This window comes from Cyprinodon tularosa, unplaced genomic scaffold, assembly GCF_016077235.1.
Source record: "Cyprinodon tularosa strain WSP-4 unplaced genomic scaffold, ASM1607723v1 ctg11, whole genome shotgun sequence".
Lineage (NCBI taxonomy): Eukaryota > Metazoa > Chordata > Actinopteri > Cyprinodontiformes > Cyprinodontidae > Cyprinodon > Cyprinodon tularosa.
This window is the reverse complement of record NW_024037893.1, coordinates 3,586,775-3,601,511: the sequence shown is the minus strand read 5'-3', so window position 1 is coordinate 3,601,511 and position 14,737 is coordinate 3,586,775. Positions and strand designations below refer to the sequence as shown.

The window sequence follows — 14,737 nt, the reverse complement described above, 5'->3', positions numbered from 1 at the left end:
TTAAAGGAACATAGCTTTAAAACTCACTCATAGTCCTTCCCCAGGGACTTGATTGAGTCCTTCATCTGCGCCACATCATAATTGACGACCGTGAGCAACTGGCCGTCTCCTACTCCATCACGGTACACGATGATGCGTGTTGGCAGGCAACTGTTGCGCTTCAGGTATTCTTTCAGAGCACCTGTTAAAAAAATAGTAAAAAAAAACAGTAATCCTGTCACTGATGAATCAGATTTAAAGTGCAAAATTTAATCATGTAAAAAGTAAAAAAAAAAAAAAAAACTAAAGAAAAAGATCAACTGACCAGTGAATGCTAATTTGAGTCCATCCATCAGCTCCTGACCTTTCTCCTGCAGCACACACTTTGAGTACCATCTTGGGGTAGAAAGGTAAAAATTCTACTTTAATGGCAGAACAGAGATAGTCACACGTCTAGAAAGCATAGTGTACATTTTAAGGCTTTTCAAACATGTTTTGCAGTTACCAACCTGCTCATGGTAGGGTTGAGGCTTGCCACCAGAGCACCAATGGAGCACCCAGCAGACACGTCATGGTAGCAGTCGATGCCCACAATCATCAGCTGCTTGAGCTGCACAGTTTGGTGGTTATTTAGAGCAATTTTCATGTGAAATGTTCTAATGTTAACCCTTAAACACAAAGCTTTGAAACAACTAAGTTTTTTGCATGCCCAAACTTAACTTGATATGTCTATTAAAGTATAATTCTTATTATGAACATTAAAAAACACTTTGTAAAATAAAAATTTCAAGCCAAGAGTGTTATTGGAATCCAGGGCAAGACCTTTTTGGATGTTTTGATGGCAAAAAATTTATGTAAATGTAATAAGAAATGCCAACTTTCTCAAATATATTAGGAAAAATAACAAAAGTGCTTCTATAAGAAATTCATACAACATAACCTTAGAGGCATGATGCTGATACTTACATTGTTTAGTTTATAAACCTAAATATAATTGTTAACTAGTATAATTAATTTGTTTTACTCTTCAATTAGCTTTTTACCTTTTTTTTTCTTGACTTGTTAACTTTTTTTCCCCCAACTTAATTTACAGTAGGTAAATAGGGATATGCAAGTGATCAAAAACCGCAACTTGTCCTATAAAGGGTTAACATGTCAAAATAAATTGAAGGAATTATGAGGTTCTTTATTAATCGTCCATAATTAATAAACAACCACCTAAACTGTGTGGATGCCCTACACCAGGAGCATATAGAACTTACAGGAATCTCCACACTCCACAGCTCTCCTCCCATTTTGCAGGCCATCTGCAGTGCGATCTTCGTTGCCACAGTCATGAGTGCCTGAGGTTTGCTGAGGGTGCGAGCCACCACACACTGGCTTGGAGTTGGGAACTCTAGACAGAGGTACTTCTTCACACTGTCATACTTGTCCTTGTTGTTGTTGGGAAGGACAACCACCACCTACACAATAAATCAAAAGTGCATTTTCAACAGTTGAAGGGTAGACAAAGATCTTCACATTCGGCTACGGTGGTGATGAAGAAATGAAGCATATGACCCCTGTATTGGAGCCTTAGCCCTAGACGTGGCTGTTATGGTTCGATTCTGGACTCATTGAGTTTTCACCATTTTCAAGCTGCTGTCAACTTCAAAAAAGGGGAGCATTTAAGAAAAAATATACAGACAAAAGGAATTACAGTATTTTCACGACTATAAGGCGCACTTAAACGTCTTTTTTTCCCCTCAAAATGTGCGGTGCGCCCTATGGTGCGGTGCGCCCTATGTGTGTTGTAACTGCGACTTTTGAGACCACCTCATTGAGGAGATGATGAAAGAGTGGCTGAATGTAAGGAGACCAGGTGTTTTTTTCCACTCATCACCATCGCTGTTAATATGTAACTCCATGCGTGCCCATCTCACAGCTGATGTGAAAAACATGGGGAAACAAATTAACCCTGTGCTCGCTGTTCAACCGCTGGACATCGGTGTGAACCGGACCCAGCAGGTGCAGCAGAAGCAGCGAGTTTACATGCAAAGTCAATGGTTGACGCGCGTATAGGTGCAGCAAAAGGTCCTGCAGCGCGTTTTGAGCTGCAGGTGCAGCGCGTCGGGAGCGCGCCGCCAACGCGCTGCTGCTGCTCGAGATGGAAAAATTGAAGTTTTGCTGCTGGACGCGCCGTATCAACCAATCAGGGAAGCTGATCTGGGAGCTGACAGCGAGACAGACACAGCGCTCTGATGACATATGATATTAACGCAAATGAAACGGGCTGGGGAGATGATGAAAGGCAGGTGTATGTGAGGAGACCAGGTGCTTTTTTCCACGCATCACCATCGCTGCGTGCCCATCTCACAGCCGGTGTGAAAAAAAAAGATGAATCAAATGAACGCTGTGCTCGCCGTTATCCCGGGGGTCTGACAAAGGAACTTCAACCGCTCGACATCGGTGTGAAGCGGCCGTTCAAAGTAAGGCTGCGAGCGGCGTGGGAGCGATGGATGACAGACGGAGACCACAGTTTCAGGATAAGTGGAAGGCAGCGCCGGGCAAGTTACGCCACAGTTTGCGGATGGATTGTAGATGCTTGGGCTAACGTGTCTGCTGGCTCTATTGTTCAAGCTTTCGCAAAAGCCGGCATTATTTCTGAGGAGCCGCGCTGCACGGAAAGTGACTGACAGCGAAGAATGGGAAATTGGCATGTCTGATTTAGCGCAGCTGTTTAATTCAGAAACAGAGGATGATGACTTTGATGGGTTTGATTAATACTTTGTAATAAATACATGAATAAAGCACAAACATACTCAGTTTTGCTCCCGCTCTATTTTTCTACCTGAAAACTTAATTCAACAGCAGCCTCTGGGCGGGTCTCCTCCTCTTCACCGCGGCGGCTGGCAGGTGTTTTTTCATCTAAATAATCTAAATCTTGCAGCTATATTTGCTGTGATCAGTGGGAATAAAGTAGTTTTAATATGTTTTTAAGTGAGAAAGGCCACCTGAAAACTTAATTGCAGTCAGTTCATCCAGATTATCTATTTCTGTCGGAGGCGCTCAGACCCCCACATACCAGCGGTACACCGACAGTAAATCCCTTCAACAGCAGCCTCACACGGCGGCTGGCAGGTGTTTTTCATCTAAATAATTTACAGTGCAGGCACCAGGATACCGGCAATAAAAGCGAACATATTCCGTCGGCAGGTTTCAGGATTTTAAGTTAATTTAGGAGTAATCACAGCGCTGTGTCATCTGCGATGTGTCTGTCTCATGGCCAGCACGCAGGTTTGATTAATTTGTAATAAATACATGAATAAAGCACAGTCATACTCAGTTTTGGGCCCGCTGTATTTTTAAAATACGCAGTAGAGCTATTTAAAGGTAGTAGAGGACATGTACCTGTATATAAAAAATGCGGCCTATAGTCCGGTGCGCCTTATGTGTGTGTTAAATACAGAAATGGGACACATAACTGAGACTGCGCCTTTTAGTACGGTGCGCCTTATGGTCGTGAAAATACGGTAGCAATTATCATCATCTATCTATTTGAATATTTATGTAGCCCAGCAGAGTGGCACCGTTAGGCTGATGTTCTGTAGGCTTAGCATACCGCGTCAGACCAGCATGCAAGCTACATATTCCTGCAGTTACAACCACATGGAGAGCCGTCAGATCGCCATACACTTCAAAAATCACCAACAATTGGTAATTACATTTTTTTTGTGTGCATGACTTAAGGGATACACACCAGTTGACATAGTTTAAAGTGTATTTCATACAAAACTTAAAGGATACACACCTGTCGAGGAAGCTTAAAGTGTATTTTTCATGCAAAACTAAAGGGATACTCGCCTTGTGGTAGTTTAAAGTGTATTTAGAGAAGGGTCCAACTGCACCTGCAGCCATCTACAAAACGCGTACAAAAAAAACTCTCGCCCAGCCAATCAATGATATTGATTTAGACATTACGTCATCTTTGATACAGCTGCTTGGAGGAGCAGAAGGAAATCAAATGTCAGTAAGATGCCTACTACCAACTTGGCCCATAAAAAAAAGTTATCATTTTCAATGTTGGGATTAAAGAAGTACCTCAATCCATGATCAAATTGCTGTATAATTTTGCCATGCATTTTATTTTCTTATATCATGTAATTTTTCCAGGGACTGCAAATGCTTTAAATATAAAAATGAAAATGTTAGAAATTGCATTTCTAAGTTAATTTGTATAAAATTCTCAGGGAATTCTTGTTTAAACGCCGATCCTTCGTTAATAAGATCCCCAAACAGACTTGTGATTTATTTATTTGTTTTAAAGCTAATGTGTGTAGTGGAGCTAGTGAAGGACTTTTGTTGTTTTATGCACAAAACTACGACAAAAACCTGACTAAATCAGGAAATAAAACAGCATGATTGACTTTAAGGAGAGAAGAGACAGAGGACATTCTGTAATGCGTATTACTATGGGTATGCTGGCCTGACGGTGTCAAACTAGTATACACGTTTGCAAATGCGTATGCAAATCTGACGTCTTGTGAATGCGTATTAGTATGGGTATGCTGGCCTGACGCGGTATGCTGAGCTGACAGAACACTGACGGTTACCATCAACTCTCCTTTCTCCATCTTCCTAGACATTAACATTAAGGCTAATATGGTGGATGTTTAATGCATCTGGTTTAAAGAACATTTTATACAATTTTGGTGCTAAAACAATAATTTAAGAAAACATATTGCGGACATTAACCTCGGAATAAATCTGCTGCTTTTTAACATTAAATCTGTATTTAAGAGTAGTCCTCTGTGTCCACTATTCCACATATTTATACAATTTTCTTGTTGGAACAGACATTTTTATGTGATTAGTCATCAACAGCATTAAAAAGATTTTTAGAGTCTGTACTACAAGATGTAAGGAAGCATGCTGTTCATCGTTAAACAAGAAAACTTCGCTCAAAAACAAATTTACTTCAGCCAATCGTCCTGCTAAGAAATAAAGCTCAGATTAGAGGATTTCTAAATAGAATTTTCTATTTATTACTGTACTGGTTGTTCAGACAACTTATGGCAAAAAAGAAAGGTGAGATCTCTGCATATTTTAATAAGTAAACAAAACAAGTGGCCACTTAATTACTTCCTTATAATTTTGATTTGATAGTTTTTTTTTTTTTTTAAATAAAACCTTAAGGTAAAAATAAAAGCTTTATGTATAAAATTGTACTTTGTGTTTAATGTCAATGATTGAAATTGTATTGCAAGATTTGTTTAGAATACGTATGATTTATATAATGATTTAGTTAGATTTCCTAAAAAATGATTTAATATAAAGAAATTGGCATATTAATTCACATTTGTTCATGTTTAAAGAATTTGTTTAAAAAATGTAAGACTTCAAATTATCTTACTTAAAAGGTTTTTGATACTTCATATAAAACATACTGATCAGTACAGTTATTTGTACATTTTAAATGTACTTCTGATTATCATGTTCTGCCTTACATCACTCATCTTTTACATCATAATGTCTCTTCAGTATCTGAAAGGTAAAATTAAAAGTTGGAGCTCAATAGCAACCGGCTATTTTGCCTTCAGAGTTTTTAAAGCAGATAAATAGGATTCATATCAAACATTGCAAGACAAACCATTTGCGTATCTTGTCCAACGTTGCTCTGAAGAGCTTTGAGGAGAGCCAGCTGATTATCATCGTACATAACACTGTATAAAAAGAAAAAAAAAGCTTATAGAGTAAGACTAAATTGGATACAATTTGACCCACTTTGCAAAACAATAAAAACAAATCTATTGATAAATGCTATTATTTTGTTTTTATATTTGCAAAGTGTTAAACTTACATGTAGGGCCTTTGCATGTAGAAACCGAGGGGACCTGAGACTTTGTTGAGGGACTGCAGCAGGGCCTGCGCTTCATTGGAGTTACGGCGGGAGTGAAACAAAACCCATTTCTCCAGTGGAGGAGTGCTCATCATAGGAATCCCACGCATCTCCCTGGACCAGTCAGCTGATTGGGGGTTGTAGTTGTACTAAAAGAGAGGTCATTTAATACATTTATTGGGATTTTGTAGATAACCTACTTTGAGGAAAGAATTCCAAATAGAAATTGGCACCGAGCGGGATCCTTGGAAAATCTGCTCTCCTCCGAGGACTCTGCCGGTCATGTTAAGAAGCTGCTTATCAAAGCTGAGTCCCCACTTCCCCAGCTCTGCCTGTGCATCCTCGCTCCTTGGAAATGGAAGGAAAAAAAAATAAATAAAGAATGAACTATTTAGGATTTCATCAAAACTTAACAGGTTTTCTCATCGATTGACAAAATTATCAACTTTAATTTTAATACAGTATCTCTAGAAAGTGGGTGCATCCCTTATATCAATATTAAGCAGTTAGAGCTGATGAAATTGTAAAATGCTTTACTGGCATGTGTAATGTGGTCATGAAGCACACCTACTGGTGAATGTTGGATATAAATCTGGTGAGCTGTTGCTCCCTCTTATCTGGGTTCAGTTTGGTGTGAACGCTCAGCTCCTTCATTATGGCAAAGTCACTTCGCATCTTATCAGTCAACCCTATAAGAGATAGTTCACCTTAAACTGTCAACATATTTCAACGTCTGTATGACATCCAGCCTACTTTTAGGTACCAACAGCTAGAGCAGCACAATATATCACAATAAATGATGGGATATTAACAATAGCAAGTGTCTTAGCATCACACATCAGTTATATTTTTGTGCCAGCTGGCTATGATCCTGCCTTTAATACACATTTTATGTGATTTTTAGTGGCCGTGGTGTTAAAGGTCATAGGGCTTGTGAGTGATTTTTATGGTGGTGTAGGAAGAGTTTGAAAACATCAAAAATGTAACACTAACTCTTTGCTAATCATGATGATTTTCCCCCATCAATCGATGAATATCTGCTACCAAATGGTTCATTTAAGGTTTATAATGTTAAACCAGGTTAAGCTGAAAGTATACCTCTTAAGGAGACCTGCATAGAGCATATAAATCAGAGGTCCCACCTGCTGGCTAATCCAACCGGATTTAAAACATTTATAAATTACCACATGTTGTCTGACGACAGTGTCTAACGTCACTTGCGCCGCTTCTCCTGTTACCCCGAAATCCCACATCCTCCGTCTCTGCAGAGCTCCAGACCTAGAGTCCTGCACAGGTCGAGTTTTACCAACCCGCACCCGCCCGAACCCGTTAGGATGACTACCGAACCCGACCCGTCACCCACGGATATCTTCAATTCAAATCCGAACCCGACCCATTAACACATCAAGTAATAGGCTATAGTACGCTGCGCTGCAGAGCAGCGCCATTAACACTGCAGCAGACGTGTACAGTATGCACTGACTGTGGCCTTTTTGGAGGGAAGCCCACACTGCCAGCAGGGCTTTAAGCTACAAGGGTGACCCCAGACAGTGCCTGATTAATATAAAAAATAAAAATCACCAACTACCCGCCCGCACTAAAAAAATATCCGCCCGACCCGTTAATTTTTATTTATGTATTTTTCACCCGCGGGTACCCGACCCGTTGCAGGACTCTATCCAGACCTCCTGCGCAAAGCCTACAGCCTGCACTGTTCCTCCCATATTACTCCGCTGCGACTTATCCTCGGAGCTCGAGGAGAGCATGCGTGATATTATCATTAAATTCGTAGGATCAAAACATGCAGAAATTAACGCTTAATTTAATATGACATTAAAAAAAACCCCAGCAGCATCCAGCATATGTGCAGTTTCTGATGGAGATGAGAAATCTGTTTCCTGGTATGTTGAAGTACCAATAGTTTGCATCCAATCGTTTAAATAAACTGTGTTTATTTAACACAGTTTATTTATTATTTAACACAGGATTCTCCACCCTGAACAGAATCAAAAATAAATATGGATCCAGGCCCACGAATGAGCACCTTGATATGTGCTTGAGAATGGCTTAGTCTCCATTCAAACCCAGGTTTAAATCCTTGCAGGGCAGCCTAAAGCCCACTGCTCTCATTAAGAAAAAAAAGAAAGAAAAAAACAAACATTCAGTTCAGATGTTTTATAAAAAATGTAAATCAGGAAATTGTCTGTATACCAAACTGAAAGATTGTTGTTCTCTTCTTCAAAAAACACTTTAGATAAAAAAATATATATATTTTTTTTATTTAAACAATCAATGTATAACATGGAGGCATAAACACCCCATTTTTTTCAGTATTAAACTCTGTTTAAAGTAACAGATTATAATTAAAAATGTCTCTGGACCTGTACTGGTTGTTTATTTTCTATTTTTAATTGGTTACCCCCTGATATAAATGGACAAAAAAAAGTTATTAAATGCAAAAGGTTTACATATCTTACACATTTCCAGCCTAATTACTGATCCAAGTTGACCTTTCTCCTAATGGTATTTGTTAAGAGTCTGTATACCCCAGTTAATGATAACTGAATACTAAATTATTTAACGATTATTTCAATAAATCATGATTAATTTTAATGTTTTGGCTCTAATCAGGACAATTTTCAACAATTAGAGAACTGCTCCACACTGTAAAACTCGACCAACATTAAAATTTATTTTGCCAACTCTTCATGGCTTCAAAACATGAAGAGTACTTTTACACTGAAGTACTAAAGTTAAAACAGGAAGGACATGGTTTAATCTTCTATATAGAGTATAACACAGAAAGACAACCTGTGAGGTAGCACAGTTCTGGCACAAGCAAAGCAGGACCAGGAGGGGGCGCTCCAGCGGGGCCAAACCTCTTCACATGGCTGATCAGCAGCACCTGGTTCAAATCAGTGATATCCAAACCATATTGCTATGGACAGAAAAGATTAAATGTCATTTTGAAGATCACATAAACATTATGCACAGATACCACGAGTGTGTTTGGTTTCATTTCTTACAGTCTTGTAGTAGTCCCTGAAAGAGATGTCTGTGTCTCCTCTAGTGAAAGTATTACAGGGAGTGTGGTCCCATGCAATGTCATCAATCTTGTAAGTTTTGTTGTTGTACCTTATATTACAAAAAAGGCAATTCTATTAATGTAGGTCAGAAAAACTCCCAATAGAAGCAATGTCAACTTTTCAAATGTTGTGAACTACTGCAACAATCTGGCAGATCTTACTTTGTGAGGACGACCAATCCAACAAGCTCCTTGGTACAGATATCAGTGTAGCGTTGGCTTCCAACCTGATGTTTCAGGTTGATCATGAAGTCAAGCACCGTCTCGCTACGAAGCACTCTGTGGCTCACATCAGTGCACATCATGACAGAGGACTCATAGTTCATGATGGTGGTGGAGTATCCTGGCCAAACTGTTAATCTAAAAAGAAAGGGGGAAAAAAAAGTCCAGACTGCTCACAAATTTAATTTTCAGTTTGAAGCTAAAGAAAATAACTGGAGTTGTGCTGTTTTCTCCCCATTCAGCTGATTAGTTTGTTATTCCCATTTCAAGGTCAGTCTTATTTTTTTATCGATTTTCAGTTCTACATGAGGAGCGACCAGGATGCAACAGCTGATTCCCAGGGAGCTCCAAACATTCTTATTCAAGTCTGGTCATCAGAGTCCATCATCTACATCCTCTACTTGATATAAGTAGAAAAAAATCCTTTTATTATTTCACAATGGGGACATTCTGGTAAGTATTTGCTTAAAATTATAAAGTTAGCAGTTTTGACTAAAATCGTTCCCTGTTTGTGCACAGGTCTTGTGTGAGATGTACTTCATTACTATAATAAAATAAACATTTAAGTCTTAATATTTTAATAGTTACTGTAAATTTTCCAATTGCTGGACATATTCAGGTTCATAAATATAAAATAAATATTTTAACTTTTTCTGCTTGTAGCTCCACCACCATCTGCTGGAGAGAAGGTATATTAGAGTTTTTTTGTTTTTTTTATCATGCTGATTTATTTCATGGAGCCTTTTAGAGTAATGGGAATTACAACCTTAAAAATTTCCCAGGATTCCTTTTACCAGGGTAAAAAAAGCAAAAAAAACAATTTAAATCCTGTTGAGAAGAGGCTATTGACGAATCTTAAGAGTTGCAACCCACTGCCGTCAAAATGCTTTGTAAAGAGGTCCCCTTCTAAGGTTACTGGTTAAAATGTGCTGAGTATTGATGGACTTCCTGAAGACGGTCATCAACACCCTTTTGTGGCAGGGTAAAGCCACAAAAGGTCATTGCAGAAAAGGCTATTGTACAAAGTGCTCCAGCCAAACATATGATGGAAAATTGAGTGGAAAGACGACATGTGGAAGGACAAGGTGCATCAACAGCAGAGAGAGAAGCACTGTTAAGCAAAATTCATTTAGGAATTTTGGGAACTTCAGTGGACTAAAAATCTGCATCTACCAGGAAAAGATTCAAGGGAGCTTCACACTTCTGCTAAAAAGCTGTATGGAGATTCAGATTGTATTTTCAGCAGAACTTGGCACCTGCCAAAGGTATGAAAAGCTGGTTTAGTGACTATGATATTACTAAAACAGAGAGTCATTGTCGACAAAAGGTACGAGATCTATTGACCCATGTAATAATAACCAATGAGTTACAGAAACTTTAAACAGAAGCATAGTGTTTCTATCAGCATGGCAAAGTCGGAGATTTTAGATGCAAGATAAGATCTATTATTAGTTTTGGGGCTAATATCAGACCAATATTAATATCAGATTGGAACACCTGTACTTCCACGTCACCTACACGGTAAAACAGGTTGATCACCTCATTGCCATGCCGCATTAATGCAATAATTAATGCAGAAGGCAAACTAACAAAGTGCTGAGTAAAGTGACATTCTCTTGAGAAGCTTGTGTGTTAAAAACATCTTTTTTGTCATCGGTCTAATGTAACATTCTGAATTTCTGAACTTTAAAGCTGTCTTTACTCCTAAGCCATAATTATCCAGAAATATTCTACTGAATCTCTATAAAGTGACGGTACTGTCAAAAAATAATATCCAACATACTTGTGCTGTCGAATCTCAAGCGGATCTTTGGGGTTGTAGTAGTTCCGCCCAATCTGCTGCATGTCGAGGATTCTCAGGATCCTGTGAAATCACAGTTTATGAAAGAGACGACGACTTCCAGCTTTAAATGATTGCCAACGTTGGATGGACATTTCAAAATGGGGTTCCTGGTGTTTTTCCAACACTCTGACCTACCTTCTGAATAAGATGTTGTAAAACTGAATACACACTGGTGAATTGGGTGGGAGCTCGTTTGTCAAGGTGATGGTTATTACAACCTTCTCTCCATTCCTCGTCTCACTGTGGACGACAGTCTCCTGGAAGTGCAGTCATATATGGAAAACATTTGAGGAAGGGAACTTAAATGAATCAAAAGAATATAATTTCAAAGACATTTAAAGTATGATGAATTTCAATTTAACAGTTTTGTTTTTTGTTAACAGATTTTATAAGCCTAACTCGAGTGCCAAAATAGAGCGCATGAGTGCATTATTTTAATGCATGTTCATTTTTGTTCATTTAATGGCTCACTATCCAACATTGGCCTTAATATCAACTCAAATCAATCAATCAATCAATCTCTTTATGTCAACTACAATTTACATTGTAATCCAGATTTCAGTTTTGGTATAAACTGTTCATCAGGGAACGATTTACTGAGGCCATGCGTGCCTTTGGCGCCCGACACTGAGGCGTTTCCTATAGCTCTGCCTTTAACTCACATCATATAATAATAAAAATAAAAAAAGTTTAATACAGAAATAAAACCAGCTGGTTTAAACTTGTCAATGCCAATTCCTAAGTCAATACCTTGGAGTCGAGCCTGTGAGGCAGGAAAAGAATTGCTCCATCAAAGTTCCTAGATGAACCGAGCATTTCTGAATGCTGCAAGAGGAGGGCAGTTCTCAAGCGCCTCGACTCCATTGGGGGTTTAAAGTCCACATAGTACTGATAGAGAATCCACTGCGGGCGAGACAGGATCCGGAAGTAGTTTGCGGTCAATGGTATGACGGCACCGGATGTTCCTGTGGAAGTGTTTATAGAATATTAGCTTGATAGTATTTCAGTGCTGAGGCATACGACTATAATAAAATCTGACCAGTCTTTGAATCCTTCACATGGGCCATGGTTTGTCTGGTGAATATCCCATCATCATGGAAGTCCCGCCGGCGTCCACCTCGCTCTCCCAGCTTAATTTGCTGAAATCCAGCTGAAATCTCCAGAACACCTGATAAACCAATTCAGTTTACGATAAATTAAACATTAACAAACCCATAAGCTTTTCAAACTGTAATCCCCATCTTCAGCATCCACATCTGACCCTACTTTACGTAAACACATGACAGGCATAAACAAAACCACTTTAAATGAACTGTACCTTCTTTGGCTATGGTTCCAGGAACACCCTTTTGTCTGCCTCGACCAACCAGGTCCCCCTCTGCAGAGGGGGTAGGTGCTGGTGCTGCCTGCGCAGCCTCGGCCAGGATCTCCACAAAAAGTAAAAAATGTCAAATCCTCTTAAAGGGATCCATGATAGGTTAGAATACATTTTATTTGAAAATATTTATTTATGATTTAATACAACACAATAAAAAATACTGCACAATGTTTAGTTTAAATAAAATATTTCAATACAGATACTGTCATGTTTACATTGCAATGCATTCTGGGTAAATGACATATGCTAGGTCCTCTTGCGCTAGCTTAATTCAGCATAAAACAGCAATTAGTAACATTAAACCTCTAAAGAGGTGATGAAGATGAGGATGAGCAAATAGAAGGGAGAGTTGCAGTGGTGGATGAAGGACAGTACTACTTGAGTAAAAGTTACTCAAAGATGTACCTAATTTTAAGTATTGAAGTACTCGCTTTTGAAAATACTTCATAAGTACATGGGTTTAAAAGTACTGAAGTATTCAACAGTACAAATTAATTTTTCTAATATCAGTACATTTCTGAATAATTTTTACAGTCATTTTAAAGAACCGTGTAACTTTAAGAAACCACCTGATGTACTGATGATTAGAAGCACCTGCTACAGATTCTACACCACCTGGAAAGTTCCCCAAAATATGGACAGCTAATTTGATTATAGAAAACAGTAGTCTTGATTCTCCTCAGACTTTCACTATGGAATCACTATGGAATCTGTTACTACGAGTACCCCCCAGTCAAAAGTATTGATTGTCCAAAAGTGGAATGTACAATATATATATATATTTATACTTAATCTTTTACTTTGAGCATTTAACTCTTAGGCATTTTATGCTTTCCATCTCAAATAAAAAACAAAACAAAACATATGTTGCTTGGAAGCAAGTAAGGAATCGAAATAAATACAAAATAAAAATCACATTATAAACCTGTATTTATAAAACTGGAGCTCCTTTGAGTAACTCCATTATAATCACATTAAACCTGATGAATTGGGAACAAAATACAGAACAGAATAATTCTTTGATGAGCTCCTATAGCACAGTGTGAAAAACTGCTTGGTTTTGATGCATGTCAAAGCTGAAGGTGAACTCAAACATGCAAGAACAAAAACTTTTTTGGTTGATAGAAGCTCGTTTAATTTTTCATTTGGGTCCTCACAAAACAAAAACAGATCCCAGCCCTATTTTATTTACTATTAATATGTAAGAAATAAAATATTTTCATGTACCCCTTGCAATGCACTCACAGACCACTAGAGGTATGAGTAACCCTGGTTGGGAGCCATAGGCTATCATTAGATCATTAATGTTCCTCTTATTTATTAGGCCCACAATTATGAAAAAAAACCATAAATGGTTATTTTTGGTAGTTCTTATGTTGTGTACAATTTTACAAATACCCGAATTGTCAGATCGAACACTTAAAGTTCACTGAAATATCTTCATGGTTAAGAGTTCGGAAGAAAAATGTTGGTTTTGTCTTCATGTTAAACATTCTTTGAGAACCTATCAAACATTTCTACCCTTCTTTAAACATTCATTTTTTTTATATTTTAAATTATGTCATTACTTTATGATTACGAAAAAGGGGAAAGCAGAGGATCTGAAATGTAAAAAAAAAAATGTTTCACTGTGTGCTAGGTGACTAGAAATGTATACTTTGAAAGGTTAGTGCATGTAGAAAATTATCATACGTATTCTTTTTATCAGAAATCTTAAACAGAGTTCAGAATTAGTAGTTAAACCGTTCATTTAAATCACATAAATTTGTATATAAAAGTGTATATAATATATAGCTATAGATATATATTATATAATGATATCTATATCTCTAACTATATATGATACATCCATCTCTCTATATATAGATATATGTTGTCCGATATAAAAATATACCAAGAATATAAAAATCTATAAAGTGTTTAATGGAGTTCCATAAATGGGCCTGGAACCAAGATGGCGGAGATAGGGAACACTGCGCGTCAGCAGGTTGGTGTTCATGGAGAGAACGGCGGACATCTTACCGCTCCAGGCACCGTCTCTTGGCAACGTGCTCGGCCTCTTGATCTAGCTCGTGCCCGACCGCTCATTTTCAGATATTCTGAAACGTTAGAGCTGTAAGAAAATTAAATTAAATGTTTTATAGATGTGGAAGAAAGTGTTTTTAACATACAATTTACCACATTAACTGATACAAAACCGAAAGTTCTAGAACTATTAAGCTATGGCTAATGCCTCAAGGTTATCTTGCTAACTTTCTGCAAGCTAACCAGATTCAAGCAAGTAAATGAAGACAGAAAAATAAATGGCACCAAACAACATGACTGTACTTTATTGTATATTGAATTTTAAAC

At 38.0% G+C, this 14,737-nt stretch overlaps 1 protein-coding gene across 1 annotated transcript; it reads right to left on the bottom strand.

Moving 5' to 3' along the window:
• Positions 1-8: 8 nt before the first annotated feature.
• Positions 9-14,498, bottom strand: piwil1 (piwi-like RNA-mediated gene silencing 1). The gene is made up of 17 exons (XM_038296201.1): positions 14,408-14,498; positions 12,326-12,434; positions 12,047-12,175; positions 11,758-11,972; positions 11,143-11,264; positions 10,948-11,028; positions 9,105-9,302; positions 8,884-8,992; positions 8,669-8,795; positions 6,429-6,546; positions 6,091-6,205; positions 5,819-6,006; positions 5,609-5,681; positions 1,242-1,442; positions 489-589; positions 305-375; positions 9-181 (listed from the first exon to the last, which is right to left on the bottom strand). The coding sequence occupies exons 1-17, from the start codon at positions 14,471-14,473 to the stop codon at positions 24-26; spliced, it is 2,181 nt and encodes a 726-aa protein (XP_038152129.1). The 5' UTR covers positions 14,474-14,498; the 3' UTR covers positions 9-23.
• Between the last annotated feature and the right edge of the window lie 239 nt (positions 14,499-14,737).